This window comes from Eptatretus burgeri, chromosome 15 (genome assembly GCF_056783735.1).
Source record: "Eptatretus burgeri isolate ZD-2024b chromosome 15, Ebu_testis_v1, whole genome shotgun sequence".
Taxonomy (NCBI): domain Eukaryota; kingdom Metazoa; phylum Chordata; class Myxini; order Myxiniformes; family Myxinidae; genus Eptatretus; species Eptatretus burgeri.
In genome coordinates, this window is record NC_140975.1 from 22,673,294 (window position 1) to 22,689,884 (window position 16,591).

General features: G+C 41.9%; 1 protein-coding gene across 2 annotated transcripts in view; it reads left to right on the forward strand.

Annotated features, from left to right (window-relative positions):
- The window catches only part of LOC147011729 (calpain-1 catalytic subunit-like), an 84,973-nt gene that overhangs the window by 38,678 nt on the left and 29,704 nt on the right, over positions 1–16,591 (forward strand). Inside the window, exons 5-11 of one of the 2 annotated variants that reach the window (XM_085857446.1) lie at positions 6,032–6,200; positions 7,184–7,267; positions 10,913–10,998; positions 11,202–11,276; positions 13,869–14,029; positions 15,638–15,807; positions 15,965–15,976. In XM_085857446.1, the coding sequence (XP_085713572.1) occupies positions 6,032–6,200; positions 7,184–7,267; positions 10,913–10,998; positions 11,202–11,276; positions 13,869–14,029; positions 15,638–15,807; positions 15,965–15,976 (757 nt within the window). The remainder of the gene's footprint in view (positions 1–6,031; positions 6,201–7,183; positions 7,268–10,912; positions 10,999–11,201; positions 11,277–13,868; positions 14,030–15,637; positions 15,808–15,964; positions 15,977–16,591) is intronic. The other variant, XM_085857447.1, reaches the window with a different exon arrangement.

Genomic DNA, 16,591 nt, shown 5'->3' on the forward strand with positions numbered 1-16,591 from the left:
GGGGGAGATGATGTGGGGGAGCTCGGTGTGAGGGGGGGGGGTGTTAACATTCACCAACTAATGCTGTTAGATGGATGCCCAGTTTAACCTCCATCCGAGGTATGGCACACATACACACTGATGCCTCGCCCTACGAGACACCAGGATGACGCTTTGTAGCTGGGCTGAGATTCAAATCCAGGCTAGACATCTCAAAGGCAAGTGTGCGTGCCTCTAGGCCATCCTGCTTGCAGCACTCGTGCATTTTCACATTTATTTATTTATTTACTTATTCCTGCGTGGCATGTCTCGGTGATTACACAGTTTTGCAGTTACCTGCAGGCATTGCCATTTCCACGTCAACCATTTGCAACATTTGTTAACAAAGATGTTAGCGTCTGATTACACTGAACAACAAATTTCAAAAAATTTTTTTTACTGGAGATGTGTAAAGTGATTAAGACTAATTTGGGTACGCTGATTTCAAAAATCATAACCGTTTTGCTGTATCACGTCAGGATTTTCAGGAACAGAAATATTCCCATTGCCTAGAAGTCAGGATTTCAATGAAATTTACATATGTCTTTAACATGTCTATTTCGTACAATTGTTGTTAACTTGTGTTATATTTCTTTCTTTCAGATAAAGATGAGTAGGCGTTCCTGTACCAATCATCCTGACAACTTCTGTTATGTCTGTGGTCGGTATACCAAAAAAGATCAACAGCGAAGTATATCTACAGCAGTGAAAATGAAGGCCGCCTACTTTCACTACTTCGGGTGTAAGGTGGGGGACCAAGAACAGAGCTGGGCACCACACATCTGCTGCACAAGCTGTCACACAACCTTGACTCAGTGGTTGGTGGGCAAGCGCGCGAGCATGCCATTTGCGGTGCCCATGATATGGCGTGAGCCGCAGAATCATCATGATGATTGTTATTTCTGCTGCACAAGCATCGCCGGCTTCAAGAAGAATAAAGGTCACATCAAGTACACTGACTGCGTCTCTGCTCGTAAACCTGTGCCTCATGATGACGAGAACCCCGTTCCAACACCTCCAGCTGATCAGAACATAGCTGTAAGCAGTGGTGAAGAGGATGGTGATGATGAACCTTTTGAACCCGACACTCAAGAATCACACCTTCTGAACCAGGGAGACTTAAATGATCTTGTAAGAGATCTCTCGCTGTCAAAGGCGAAGGCAGAGCTGCTTGGATCAAGGCTGCAGCAGTGGAATCTACTTGAACCTAACACCAAGATATCCTTGTTCAGAGCACGTCACAGAGACATGGCAGAGTTCTTTGAGATGGAAGACACGATGACATTCTGCAGTGACATCAACGGTCTGTTGAAAGAACTTGGGTGTGATCACGATCCTGCAGACTGGCGCCTCTTCATCGACTCGGGGAAGAACAGCTTGAAGGCTGTTTTGCTCCACAATGGCAACGAGAAACCATCAGTCCCACTGGCTCACGCGTTCGGCATGACAGAGACCTATGAGACTATGCGGCAGCTGCTTGATTCCATCAAGTACAATGACTTCAACTGGCACATCTGCGGAGACTTGAAAGTGGTGGCGCTGTTGTTAGGGCTGCAGTCAGGCTACACGAAATACATGTGCTTCCTTTGTCTCTGGGATAGCAGAGACGACAAGAATCACTGGACGAAGAAAGATTGGGAAGAGCGAAAAGAGCATGTACCTGGTCGACACAACGTGAAGCATGTCGCCCTTGTCGACCCAGCCAAGGTTTTCCTTCCACCACTCCACATAAAGCTCGGCTTGATGAAAAGTTTTGTACGGGCAATGGATCTGAATGGGCGTGGGTTTTTATACCTCAAGGAAAAGTTTGGCAACACCTTGTCGGAGGCCAGATCAAGGCTGGTGTCTTTGTTGGACCGCAAATCCGACAGATTATGAAGGACGAAACTTTTCCGACAACTCTAAACCCCAAAGAGCTGGCAGCGTGGAGGAGCTTCAAAGCTGTGACGGACAACTTCTTGGGGAACGAGCGTGCGGACAACTATGAAGAAATAGTGCAGCAGCTGCTGGAGTCCTTCAGGAAACTTGGCTCCAGGATGTCCCTGAAAATCCATTTCCTACACCAGCACCTGAACTTCTTCCCTGACAACTTGGGAGCAGTCTCGGACGAGCACGGCGAGCGATTCCACCAAGAGATTTCACTCATGGAGACGCGTTACCAAGGGCGGCACAACCCGAACATGATGGGCGATTTCTGCTGGTTCCTGCATCGTGAAACTGACACAGAGCAGCACAAACGCAAAGCCAAATGCCTAAAGCATTTTTAATTACATTCTAGTGGAGTTTTTCTGTAATTTCTATAATTTTGAAGCATTCATGATGAAATAAATGAATAAATGAATTTTTGTAAATTTCATTGAAATCCTGACTTCTAGGCAATGGGAATATTTCTGTTACTGAAAATCCTGACGTGATACAGCAAAACGGTTATGATTTTTGAAATCAGCGTACCCAAATTAGTCTAAATCACTTTACACATCTCCAGTAAAAAATTTTTCTTGTTCAGTGTTATTTATTGGTTAAAAGAAGTAAAAACGAGAGGAAAACCTCGATAATGGGGCTTGATGTCCAATAACCTCTTCCTTTTGCTGAGTTGATCACTCTTTGTCGATCTGGTACCAATGACCTTGCAAGAACTCTGCAACTCAATTGTGCAAAATGCTGGAGTTGTTTTTTTGCCTTTCTTGCCACACCCTCTTAAGATCAATTGGGGAATGATATCTGTCACATCTCTCGAACAAGTCGTAATGCCCTGTCATCTTTTTGTTCCTCATCCAAGACCAACATTTTACTTTCTCCAAAATGAGAGGTTGGGTGGGAGGAGGGAGGACGGAGGGGAAATGGTTCATTTGAATGTTCGATCCAGCACTTTCCTCAGTCGTTATTGTGATTACAATACTCTGATAAGTTCAATATTTATCTGATACTAGACGACCCTTGAACCCGCTGGGTTCCCGTTGTGACAGCGGTTGATGAAAAAACAAAAAAAAAGATAGCTCCAGCGAACTATACCGCTGAGGTTGTTTCCATTGATCAAATTCTCCCAAAGAGTACTTGACTGAATCGGGAATAGATTTTTAAATAATTTTTTTCTTTGCCAGATTTTAACGAATAAAACTTGATACTGCACACCGCAGGTGAATGGTGAGTAAGGTGGCCCTAACATTTTTGTGCTATTGTGTCCTGTTTTGGCTGTATTTCGGGAACATACATACAGTACATACATACGTACAAGATGAGAGTTTTAGTAATATATAGATGCATAATATTGTACACCGTTCCTTCCCAATTCCATATCCTGGTGATGCATGACGCCATCGCTGGGTGCAGAAGGAAGGGAGCACTCAGTTTTCACTCCGTTTTCTTGTTTCGTTTGTTTGTCCGGGCGATATCTCAGCCATTCTTTAAGCTAGGAAGATGAAATTTGGGGACAAAAGTGAAGATGTGCTTTGGCAAAAACGGTATTTTATATATATTTTTATTAATCAATTGATTGATTAATTAATTACGTATTTATTTTATTACTCATCCTGGAAATATCTCAGGCACTTTTTTGAGCTCATAAGCTGATATTTGGATGCGACAGTGACCCAGTGATTTGGCTCAAAAGAGTATTTTTGATTTATTAATTAATCGATTAATTATATTATTCATTTTTCGATTTAATTAATTTTCAAAAAGTTACAGATTCAGATGAAACGGTGGTGGTTTAGTTATGTTATTCAGCAATTGATTGATAAATTAATTATTTTATGATTATTATTTACTTATTTTAATTATGCATTTAATCAATCAGTTATTGTGCACTGCTCCCTCCCAATTCTGACTCCATGTGCTGCAAGGCGGCGATGTTGCACGCTGGATGGTTTGTTATTTATTTATTTGTTTATTTGGCATGGGGGGCGGTGTACTTTGAATGTACCACTACTTGTTTACATAATTGATGAAGGAAATCGACAACTTTTCCATTAATCGAGAACACTTGGAACAGAACATTCAAAATGGGATGGACTGTCTGTTAATGAACCACACGAACCCCTTATATTTCAATATGAAAAATCGTTTTTTACAACATCTGATTACCAATAAATATCGGGTCTAAAGTACAATTCTATCCAATTATATGAAGAGGTGAACATAATTTTTCTCATCAGGGAACTCCAAATGACTAATAAAATATCAGTCATTTCAAGTTAGAGTGCAGTAGGTGAATCTGAATCTCAATAGGTGAGAGTGTGGTCGGTGAACTCTGAACCTTCATCACCCGTACACTGCAGTCTTTAGCAATGAGCCGTGATATATTCTTAATATCTCGGCTGTGCCCAATGAAAGATCATTCACAAGAAATCAATTTTGGTCTCAAATGTTTACCAAGTGATCCCTCTAATAGATGCAAGAGATTAAACAGTACTTAAGGTTAAATATATATATATAAATAATCAGAATAAGTCCTGTTAATTTGATTGAGAAATTCGATGAAGTGTTTGCTTAGAAGTGCTTGAATAACCTGTCAAATTAAGTACAACAATTAATGAACAGTTTATTAAAATAGAGACAGGAGCCTGCTGAGAAACCATACTCCCAAGATTTCAGCGTACAAAAATCACTTCACGTGATTACTTAAGACGCCTTACTGGTGGGTACCCACCAGTTGGGTGTCTAAAGTACAATTTCATCACAAGTTATTTCCTGTTTACATCTTTTTTTTTTCTCTCCCATGACATCCCAAGGAGCAAAAACACACCATCCAAGTAGAGTACTGAGGGCTGGGGGTGCACGGTAGCTGTAGCGGTAGTCCAGTCCACGGATAATATGGTTCAGACCCCCGACCTCGCAGACTTGGAGAAAATGCTCCAACTATTACACCACCGAGTTCTGTTTAATTTCAGTGAGAGGTCTGTTTTTGTATATTTTAAAATAGTGATCGAAGACTCATTGTGGAGCTTTTCAAAAATTGTGACATTTGGAGACATCGGTGCAATTTATTTATTTCTTTATTTACTTGGAATTACTTGGATGTGAGGAGGCAATGTGTAAATCGACATGATATGTGGGATATGAGCCTGGAATTCTTGGATGTTAAGCCATAGGTTTCGATTAGACTGCTCGACTCGACAAAATATTAGACTGCGAAAAAGGGCCAATGAAAGTTCATCGTTTATGTACACGGAAATGGAAAACATTATTTGAAATAGCATCTCGTACCCTCATCCCTCTTGCCAATAATATAGTCCTCATGTGCTCCATACGTGCCTCTCTCTCTCTCTCTCTCTCTCTCTCTCTCTCTCTCTCTCTCTCTCTCTCTCTCTCTCTCTCTCTCTCTCTCTCTCTCTCTCTCTCTCTCTCTCTCTCTCCTCGATCCTGTCTGTTCCCAACATCCATGTCTTTCTCTCCACACTCCTTTCCCAAAATTCTGCTTCCCTCTTCCTTTTATAAATGCTTGCTTTTTTCCACTAACCTTCCTGTGCACACATTGATACATGGCACCGGAGGAGTCGATGGAATTTCATGTACTTATTTGAGTTTCCACATTTTAGGCTTCCTAAACGAGCTTCCTTTGTGGTTGAATTATTTATGACCTTATGAAACCCACCAAACACCTTGCATAATTTTCTCAAAGTATTAAGTCGTGACTAATGTCATGATTTCCATGTTCCGTTTGGAACTTCTTTTTCCCCAGAAATACCATAATTGTAACAGTTTGCCTTTAATAGCTAAAAATAAGTATATTTTTGATGATTCCAAAATTCAGTTGTTTTCCTGCATTATCCACAATCCTTTGCTCCAGCATTACGACAGTATTTAATTGTGGTGAGATCTTGTGATGGATTATTCATTTTTTTTTTTACTTATTTTTGAAATGTATAAAGTATAAACTGTCAAAATATTGTGCAAGAAATACGTGTTGTTAAACTTTTGTTTGCATAGAGGTTTTATAATGGTCTATTGTTGCAGTTTGTTGCCTTTTTCGTGTTTGTTGACACTTGCAACTACACGCCTGTGTCGTGTTCAGGTTGAATGGCTCGTATGAGGCACTCTCCGGTGGGAGTACCAGCGAGGGCTTTGAGGATTTCACAGGTGGCGTCACCGAAAGTTTTGACCTTGATAAGCCACCGCGGAACCTCTGGACCATCATGCAGAAGGCCACACAAAGGGGTTCACTGATGGGCTGCTCTATCAATGTGAGTGGGGCAACTAAACAGAACAAGGAAAGGATGGTAGAAAGGGAATTTAAAAGGGATTCAATATATCTTAGGTGAATGTTTCATGGGAGGGTCGGGGATGCGCTTTAGCAAACTATTAGCCATACAATCACCTCCAAATAATAAATAAATAAATATACTTTAGAAATAGCGAAATTATTTTCTGTTGCTTCGTCGGATCACAGGATGGAAAATAAATCAGATGAACCTCTGTCCCGAGCCTTGTTTATCCAGCTTTTGTTGTGCAGTCTCAATTGCAGTGCTTGGCTCAGCAGCTGCACCTTATCTGCATCTGTTTGCTTGATGCTGAGCAGCCCATGCCTTTTACAGGGTGGCTCAAAAGAGGGTTCCCATATGAAGTGGACATAAGGTCCATGATGTGTTGAGTGCTTTAAAATCCGTGTGAGAATACAGTTGCCACGTGTATATCTGTGAAATGTTGGCCCCTTCTCCCAGATGCATTCCAAAAACCGAATTAGTCGAGTGGATTTTCAGATGGATCTTTTGGGGGCATTTTCCCGATTACGTGTGCACTGGTACCTGCACTTTAGTGCCACTCTGCACGTGAATATTTTAATAGCACGTGAAATGCACACATACTTAGATGTATCATAAAAGCCCGACCACGTCTCTCACCCTCAGTACTTGGATATTCACCAGCGCTTTCTGTTTTGCTGCTAACTGATCGTAAAAATTTTATGATCTTGGTCTTCTCTGTTTTGTACTTTTATTTTTTTTTAGTGAATTGGACTTAATTGCTCGAATGAGAATTTCCAATATTCTTCATCATTTGCTTCATTCATCAAAAAGTGTTACCCGATGAATGTAAAGGTGAATTTGATGGTGCTAACTGCGATGTGTGCATTAGCATTTTGTTGGTTATATGCAGTGATTCAGTTTGTTTGTTTTTTGACTGGTGCTGCTGGGTATAGAGTGTTTACGTGGTGTTTTATATGTGTCAGATCAGCAACACCAGCGATATGGAAGCTGTTACATCGCGCAAGCTTGTCAAGGGGCATGCTTACTCCGTCACTGGCGTGGATGAGGTACGGATTGCCCTCAGGGAAACTTGGCTATTATAAACTTCATCACGAGCAACATTGTTGTCATTTATTTTGCAACCATAAGTTGTATACATTGGTGGCCTAATGGTGAATAGGTTGGATTTTTATCCCAGAAATTGTGGCTTCAAATCTGACCGAAGGTATCAGTGGAAAAGATTTTGGGTTTGAAGCTTCTGAAGCCCAAGCTGGTTAACATATCACTATTGGGTACTAATAATAGCCCAGGGCTGACAGGATGGACTAGAGGTACGCGCATGCACCTCAAAGCTGTCGAGCCTGGGTTTGAATCCCGAACTATCTATAAACTGTCATCCCGGTGTTTCACAGGTGGGGTGATTCATCAATGTGTGTGCCGTCCCTTGGATAGGCATTAAACGTGTGTGCCATCTGTCGGCATTCGTCAATGGTGGTTAAAGATCCCATGGTCTCTGTCCCAAAGATCAGAGATGGATGAAGATTTTTTGGGGGAGTGAAGCGGGGGAGGGGGGGCACAAAAAATGTTTAGGTCCAAAAAATATTTATTTTGCCCAAAAAAGAGGATTCTTTTTTTTTTGCCCCCGCTTAGCTGATGTTGCTTTCTTTCGACTCGACAACAAAAAATCCAGAGGAATTCCCATTTTTTATGACCTTTTCCTCCCCTTGGGGAAAAAAATGTTAAGGTGTTCCATTGCCAATCAGCTTGCTATCACTTGCCAAGCCAGCCATTCCTTATCAACCATTTTGTTGGAATCCTTGCTTGACTGCTTAAGTGACTTGGTGAGAGTTCTACAAGCTGCATGGTAATGAAGCACACCCCAGCATTTGCAGCGGTATGTTCCCTTACCAAGTCTTTATTTTCTTCTTTTTTTTTTCTACACTAAGATGAGGCTCGTGGAAGAGCTAAACGCTTCTTGTAGAGCACTCACCAAGTGGTTTAAGCATTCAAGCAAGCGGTGCAAAGAAACTATTGATAAGGAACGGCTTAGCTTATGTTAGCAAGCTGATTAGTGATGGGACATACCCCAGATGTGCTCGACCGATGACCCTTTTCTGGTTCTGCCGTTTGTGTAATGTAAAAAGTTGCTTCCGGGTGATTCACAACCATTTTCGCCGTTTTTGAGCTATTTCTTTGCTTTTCAGCACCACTGGTGCAGTTTCGTTTCATCCTTGGGACAGGTACTCTGACTTGGAGGATAAAATTAAAAAGACGCAACATACCTCTGTGCGCATGGGTTAGTCCATTAACTAATGATGTGTTGTTTTGTGATCGTACAATAAATTGTAGTGTGGACTTGCTTCTTCTTGTTGCGTATTGCAGCTTCGCTGCCAGGTAGCTATCATTTTGTTGAGGTGCGACGATGCCGCTGATGCTGTGCCCCTCTAACAGTACACTCGTACTCATTTTACCGACTTCGGAACGATGACAGGCTGAGTCGACCCCACCTCTGGTGTTGATTCAGCTGCCAACGGGACTCACTCGGGACCCGAAGATCCCAAGCCAGCCGCCCAAACCGCTAAGCCAACACCAGGCTTTGTGGACTTGATAAAAAAATCTTTACGTCTTGACTAGAGGAATTGTACAATTTTTTTTTGGTGATTATTGTAGCAGTTGTGTACATTAAACATAGTCATTCCACTTACTTTCTCTAGTAACCTCACCCCATAATTTTGAAATCGTCCTGTCGAGGTTAAACTTTGGAGAAAACATTTTTTTTAATTTTCATTGATTCATTATATGACGGTGCTTTCTTTCCTCGAGATGGAGCATTCCCTTTGCGCTGTGTTTATCACCACTCGCAAGGTCATCCATTTTGCCGGCAAAGTGAGACCCCACCCTCTGAAGGTGGGGGTGTCTCGAAGCATAGTGATGCGCGATCGGTGTGGGGCCCCATGCAATTGCATGGGTTGCATGGCCCTCACGCGGCCTCTGCTTGAGGCCGTCGTTGAGCTCAGGGTCCCTGGGCATGGGCCCTGCGTGCCTGTGCATTAATCTGCCAATACCAAAGATTAGACGAGGTATTGCTGGTACCATGGCCAAATTCCGGCCCTAACCATCAAAGGGCATTGCATCAGTGGCACAGCCGTGCCCTCAGCCAATTATGTTACCCTGCAGCCTTGTGTTGCATAATAACGAAGTGGAAGATGGACAAAAAAGGAGCCATCTTATGACGTATAGGTCAGCAGTTGGGGGAGGAGGAGGGGGGTGGGGTGAAATCTGCCTGCTGTGCCTTTCCTGGACTGGTCAACTTGTGATTGATGTTCATAAGTTGTAGTTTAATGCTGAATGCCCTCAAGGCGACATATTTGGATGGCTGAAATGTCCTCAAGAAAACTGATAGACCTAAATGCACTCAGGGCAACCAACTTTGGATAGGCTAAATGCCCTTTAATGCTAAATGCACTAAGGGCAACAAATATATGATCAAAGGAAAGGCAGCACTGCCCACAACCAAAAACTAGAAGAGCACTCGGTGGAGCGCATACCTCCATCACGCAATGCTTGATCCACGTGGACATATCGGGCACCATTCCATTTTTGAAATATCATGCTATCGTTTTTGGCCCCATCTCTCAATGGTGAAGAGTCCCTGAAGAATTGTAAGATCCGGATCGTCACCAAAATTGAATCGATTCTTCCTTGCCACACACCCAGCATGTCCACCAAGTTTCATCCGAATCTGTCCACAACTTTTTTGAGATATTGTGCTAACTATCGTTTTTGGCCTTTTTCCCTCAATGGTGAAGAATCACTTCAAAATTCTAGTAGCCAGATCTGGATATTCACCAAAATTGAACCAGTTCATCCTTGTCACACACCCAACCCGTCTACAAAATTTCATCTGAATCCATCCACAACTTTTTGAGATATCCGACACAGACAGACAGACATGTGTGAAAACATAACCACCTCCACCAGGTAAAAATTGGTGAAATGCCCTCAAGTCAACTGATGGGGCTAAATTCCCTCAGGGCAACCGACTACGAAAAACAATAAACATCATGGATTTCAACCCTTTTTAAAAGGGGATCTTCTGGAAGCATTTTGCATTCATGAAATGTTTATTCCTTTGATGTGCACAAATATTTCAGTTTTTCTCCGACAAGTTGGCACAAAAACCAGAGGACGCATCTTGAATCTCTCAAAGGGGCGAACATGAACTGATACCCTTTTAAGAGTTTTGTTGCACAGTGTCACCCAGTGTGCATATGATATTTTGCTCCTATGAAGCATTAGCATTATCAGAAAAATTAATTTTATTAGTATCTCAAGGTGGTCGGAATCAAAGGCTGGTGGAAAACAAATGTGGAGGCGGTCATGTGGGTGCGGAAGAGTTTGTCTGTCTTGATGTATAAAACGTGTCTGGTCGTCCCATGTCATTTTCTTTTTTATCCTATGCTTGCTGCCCACTTTGAGGTCTTTTGGTGACGTACTGCATGGGGAGTCCAATCTCCTTTTCTCGGACTTTTAATTCCATGCAAGTGATCATATCCTAATATTTGTGAACAAACCTCATCCAAATAGTTGCCTTATTATTTGCTTAGTATGGTTAAAGTGACCAATACAAAAGATTTATTGATCATCAGGTCCTAATAATAGTTATGAAAATCAATTTGCAAGTCAATCCATTGTTGCTGTTGCCAGTACAGGTGCATTACAATGGGCAGACAGTACGTCTGGTCAGAACACGGAACCCCTGGGGACAAGTTGAATGGACCGGAGCCTGGAGCGACAGGTTGGAAACGCTCCTTACTTCCTTTTAATGACTCTTACAATGGTGGATAACGTACTTCTGATGTCCTGGCCTGTCTTGGATGTACCGAGCAAATTCATTGAAAATGCTGTTAATAAAATGGGGTGCAGCTGATGACACGTATGCTCCCGTTCAGACCATCCTTGTACAATGCCTTTGCTGTGCCCTTGTGTGTACGTGTGCAGCTCAGCACTGTGGGATGGTGTATATGAAAGTGAACGGGATCGATTGCAGGTCGATTTTGAGGATGGAGAGTTCTGGTGAGATGAGCTCGTGTGCTCTTGCAGAGAATTATTTCGTGAACCTTGCAATCTCTCATCATCTGAATGCTTTCAGGGTCCGTCATCATACATCAAGTACAAATTGGATGGGGGAAGGAATGTTTCAAAAATATTATCACAAGGGGTGGGGATACTTGGGTTATAGTAATGAGGGGTGATGAAGGGACATGTATGGAACATGGGACTGGAGCTAAGGGATAGTAAGATCAAAAAAATGATGCTATCCTTACATGCTTAAAGGTAATTTATGGGTCGTAATCGTCAAAACATCAAGGGAACCGAAAGTACCGTGCATGTAAACCGTGGATGAACCTGTTGTTAGAAGATGATATTACACAATTCTACATGGTTTGGCAGCCATATTGGATTGAAGGGAAATATTAAATAATGTTTTCTTTGGAACCGCTTATCCTATCGAAGTGAACTTTCACAACTATCATCTCACACCATTTCTGCATAATAGGGTAAAAAATGATGACATAAGTCTCGTGGTTTGGCAGCCATCTTGGATAGAAAAACGCACCTGATCCGATAAACACGAAACTTCACAGCCGTGATCCTCGACTTAATTAGAGGCAGAATATAAATTTGTGATGTCCTAGGTCATGTGGTTCAGCAGCCATATTAGATTGAAAATAGAAAACTTTAAAAAATCTTCTCCTCCAGAACGGCTTACCAGATCGAGGCGAAACCTTACAGGTGTGACTGCCTATACACAACGAAAAAAAGTGTTCCCTACCTTTTTGATGCAAGTCACATGGTTTGGCAGCCATATTGGACTAAAGGAAAATATTAAATAATGTTTTCCCTGGAACCGCTTAATAAATCGATGTGAAACTTCACAATGATGATCGACTGGACATGGGGAATGTATGTTTTAGATCTCAACCCCGTTTAGCCACATGGTCTGGCAGCGATAATTATTTGAATCTGAAAACTTTTTGAATAAGACTCACTTGGCTGTACCTCGATGGGTTTGAGGGTGGAGTAGCAATTCAATTGATACTGATGATGGCCCCAGGACAAAAGAGTCAACTCTGCATATAAAAAAATAGATTGAATGCAGTCTGTTAGTAGGTCCATAACTTGTCAATCCCGCATCGCAGATCGATGTGTGGGGCCTTGCATGACTCAGGGGAGTTCTGGTTTACCCTGTGGACCGATGGTGTGAACATTCATTACTTCGTTTTCAGATGATTTAAATGCCAATTCAATTGATACTGATGCCGTCCCCAGGAAAAATGGTTAACTGCGTCCATAATAAATAGATGGACCGTGGTCTGTTCTTGGATCCATAATTTGTCAATCCCTTGTTGTAGAGAGATGTGTGGGGGCCTCGTTAGACTTGGGGAAAGTCACGGTTTACCCTCTGCACACATGGCATCAACATTTATTACTTAATGGTCAGGTTATTTAAACACTAAATCAATTTATACCGACTACGTATTCGGGGAAAAGGGCTAACTGTGTACGTAATAAATAGATTGAACATGGCGTGTTAATCAGTCCATAACTGGTCAATCCCTTGTTATATCAAAGCCCGACGTGTTGGTACCTGGTCCTCACTGCTAGCGTTTATAAAGTGGCAGTTCTAGTTGTTATTATTATTATTATTATTTTTTTTTTGTGAGAAACAAGGTAAATTTCAAAACAAAGATAATTATTAGAGCTTATTATTGTTGAGTTTTCAGCTCACCTGGAACATAGTTCCAGGGCGCTTATGCGATGGGACGTCTGTCAGGCATCCGTCCACAAACACTTGCAACTTCTCTGAAACTACACTTACAATTTTGATGAAACTTTACCACAACGTTCATCATCGTGCATGTACCAAAGTTTGTTCATGGCATCAAAAAAATTGGCCCCGAAGGGGGGGGGGGTATATGGGGGTTGCTCTCCAAAATATGTATTTGCTTTCTTCTCTGAAACCACAGACACAATTTTGATGAAATTGACCGCAAACTTTATCACCCGTGATCTACCAAAGTTTGTTCACACCATTAACAAATTGTGGGTCATCCATGCCGACCAGTTATCCTATCCAGCCACGACCAAGTGAGCACCCAGGGGTATTGCCCCTATATTGAATTTTGCATCGATGTATGAAAAATGCACAATCAAGGAGAAAATGCAACTTCAGTGAATTTCTCAGTAATTTCTTTCGGGGCAGCCACCACCTCCATGATTGGCCAAAATACATATGTCATCATATGCAAGTGATGTCAAATATGCCATTGTTCAACCAATAGTGGACAAGACATGGCTGTCTCCACAAATTCCTGAGGAATAAACTGAATTCACATTTGCAGTTTAGTGGTGCTTTTTTTTTTTCTTCACACAAAGATGTAAAGTAAAAACTTCAATAATCAGATATAGAGGCTTCTCGGTATTTATTTACTAATCTTTACTTTTGTTTCCTCAAAAGCATTTAAATGGAGTCTTCGACCACCTTTTGATGCCTATGATGATATAACTTGGTTGAAGAACAATCCATCCACTGTGTGCTTACATTTTATAATTTGATGACTCGTCACCTTATAGTGCTGACCGTATGTTTTCTTTGTGTACCAGGATGTCCTTTGATGATTGGCTGCGCCAGTATTCACGGCTGGAGATATGCAACCTTACACCGGACACCCTTGACGATGACAGTTTGAAGCACTGGCACTCAATTACCTATCCGGGTAGCTGGGTGAAGGGCAGCAGTGCTGGAGGCTGCAGGAATTACCCCAGTGAGGTTCCATTTCTCTTCTTCCATGATGCCTGAGTATTAACCATTGAAGATCTGCATGTTTTGTCTTGACAATAGAGTCCACGTTCCTTCATTTTGTTTCGTTGAAGTTCATATTTATGGATTCTTTGGATAACACTACAACCTAATCCTAAGTTTCCATTTTATTAGTGCACAATTTGTAATGACCATGGTGGGTTAATTAGTGATGGTTGTTTTTAAACTTCAGAAAGAGCCCATTGTTTACCCTCTCCTTTTATCTTTGTTGATACGAGCCCCCTCCCCCCCCCCAGACTTGATATATAAGTAATATGTTTATGGTAAATCCTGGCCTGCTGCTTGTGCTGGACGCTCTTAAGAACTTTGTGGTACATTTGGATTGTCTACTTGTTGGTGGAGTAATGCTCACATGATGTTGCATCTGGGGTGGTATAGTGTATGCTTGACCTGACTACCCCAGCTCACTAACCTACTTTTCCCACCCTGCCCCCACTGCTCTCCTAAAAATGTCTGTGGTACTTTTGCAAAAAAGTAATTAGGTCATTTGGTCACGAAATTATTTTGGGAAAAAATGTTAGAATTTTAAAATTTTATTTAAGTTGATGAATGTCTTGACCTTGTATGCACATTGCACATGACAAGTAAATTGGAAGTTTTGTCCCACTGCTTGTGCTGGGAACTCATGAGAGGTCCCATGCAAGTAGTATGAGTAGTCGTCGTCATATTTCTACTAACAGTAGTCAATGAAAATGTGTATTTGAACCTGATCATATATTCTCCTCCCCCCACCCCCCACCACACCCCACCCAAATCTTCTCTCATTGCTAATTGTGCTCCCCTCCTTCCCCTCCTTCCCCACCAACACCAGAATTTTAAATAAATATTAATGATCAGAGGTCCACAATCTTTCCAGAGCTCCAGGGCATATTGCTGAGAAACGTTTTGGGCTCGAAGCAATCCAGGATGATCGCCACTCCGACGCACGATACTCGACTTTTGACTCAAGGCCATTTGGGCATGAATTTGTCATTTGTTCATGGTGTACCAATATCTCGTCTCGTCTTCACAAAAGATACGGTTTGATCTCCTACGTCCACCAATGTTCAGTGCTGGCAGACTGGTCCTCCATCGAAAACATACCAATCCAGAACGTTTCGACAGACTGGAGACTGTCAACGTCCATCCGACGGACGGTGCACACGCTGATGGATGAAAAGCCCTCCCTGCGAAACACAAGGATGGCAGTTTATAGCTGGGTCGAGATTCGAACCCAGATGAGATAACGTGAGGTGAATGTGCAATATCCCTTAGCTACGCTGACAGTCTCCAGTCTTTTAAAAGACTTTATCAATGGCTTCTCTCATCAATATTCAGTGTTGTTTTGTTGTTGCTTCTCTTCAGTTTTTCTTTTTCTTTTACCAAATAGAGAATTATCATTTTCCGTAATATTTATCATTTTATCACAATAAATCGTCGCATCTTCTCTGCACATTTTGTGTCCGCCCTCACGGAAATGTATCATAGGCAAAGCAGCATTAAAGAGCTAATCAATTAATTTACTTTAAGGCTGCAGTGTGTCTCATCCCATTATTTAATCCCGTTACTTCAGATTCGTTCTGGAGTAATCCACAGTACCGACTGCGGTTGGAAGAGGAAGACGACGACCCAGAGGATGGAGAGGATGGCTGTACGTTTGTATTGGGCCTGATGCAGAAAAATCGACGCAAGGAGAAGCGGCATGGTATAGAAATGCAAACAATCGGCTTCGCCATCTACGAGGTGAGTCAAACACCGCAGGGTCTATCGCCAATTTTCATTCTGCAAATCAAGTGTTTGATAACATTGACTTGTCGTGTAGAGAAACTTTGTTAATATTAATTTATGCAAGTTATAATCCCTCTAAAAAGTGCTCCCTATATCTCTCTCTCTCCCTCAGATTCCTAAGGAGGTAAGTGGAAACTTCAAAACGCTCTGGATTGGTATGTTTTTGAGGTGGGAGAGAGAGTGACGCATGGCTTTAAGCCTGTATGCTTGCATAGTCGTGGGGAAGGGGATGGTGCCGGTAGATAACCAACAATCCACTCTCTCAACATTGTGGTAGATGTCCGTTTAACCTACAACATTGGGGTGGAAATGTGGTTGTAATATTGTTGCTGCTCTTGTTTTCATTTGTACAATATTTGTGTATTTTACCTCGGTGCATATGATGTGCTGGATGAATTTCTTGTCTGAAAATTAGTTGAGCGCATTGGAGAAGTTGCAAAAAGGACAAGTTGAGATTCATATGTAGTGTGATGTGCCTTTATTTAGAATACTAGTGCGGGCCCGTAGGTGCGGGCCCGTAGGTGCGTGCCTGTACTTGCAGCTTCGTTCCTTCGCTCTTGTAAACGACGACTGGATTGGGGCATTGTTTCAATTAGATCGCACCAATATAAAAAATATATATATATATAAAAGAAAAAGAATTGTGACATCATTCGTGATGTCATAGCACCGTGTCTTGTCATTGGTTGACAGATAAATGGCCGTAACTTGAGAACCACTTGTCCGATTAATATCAATC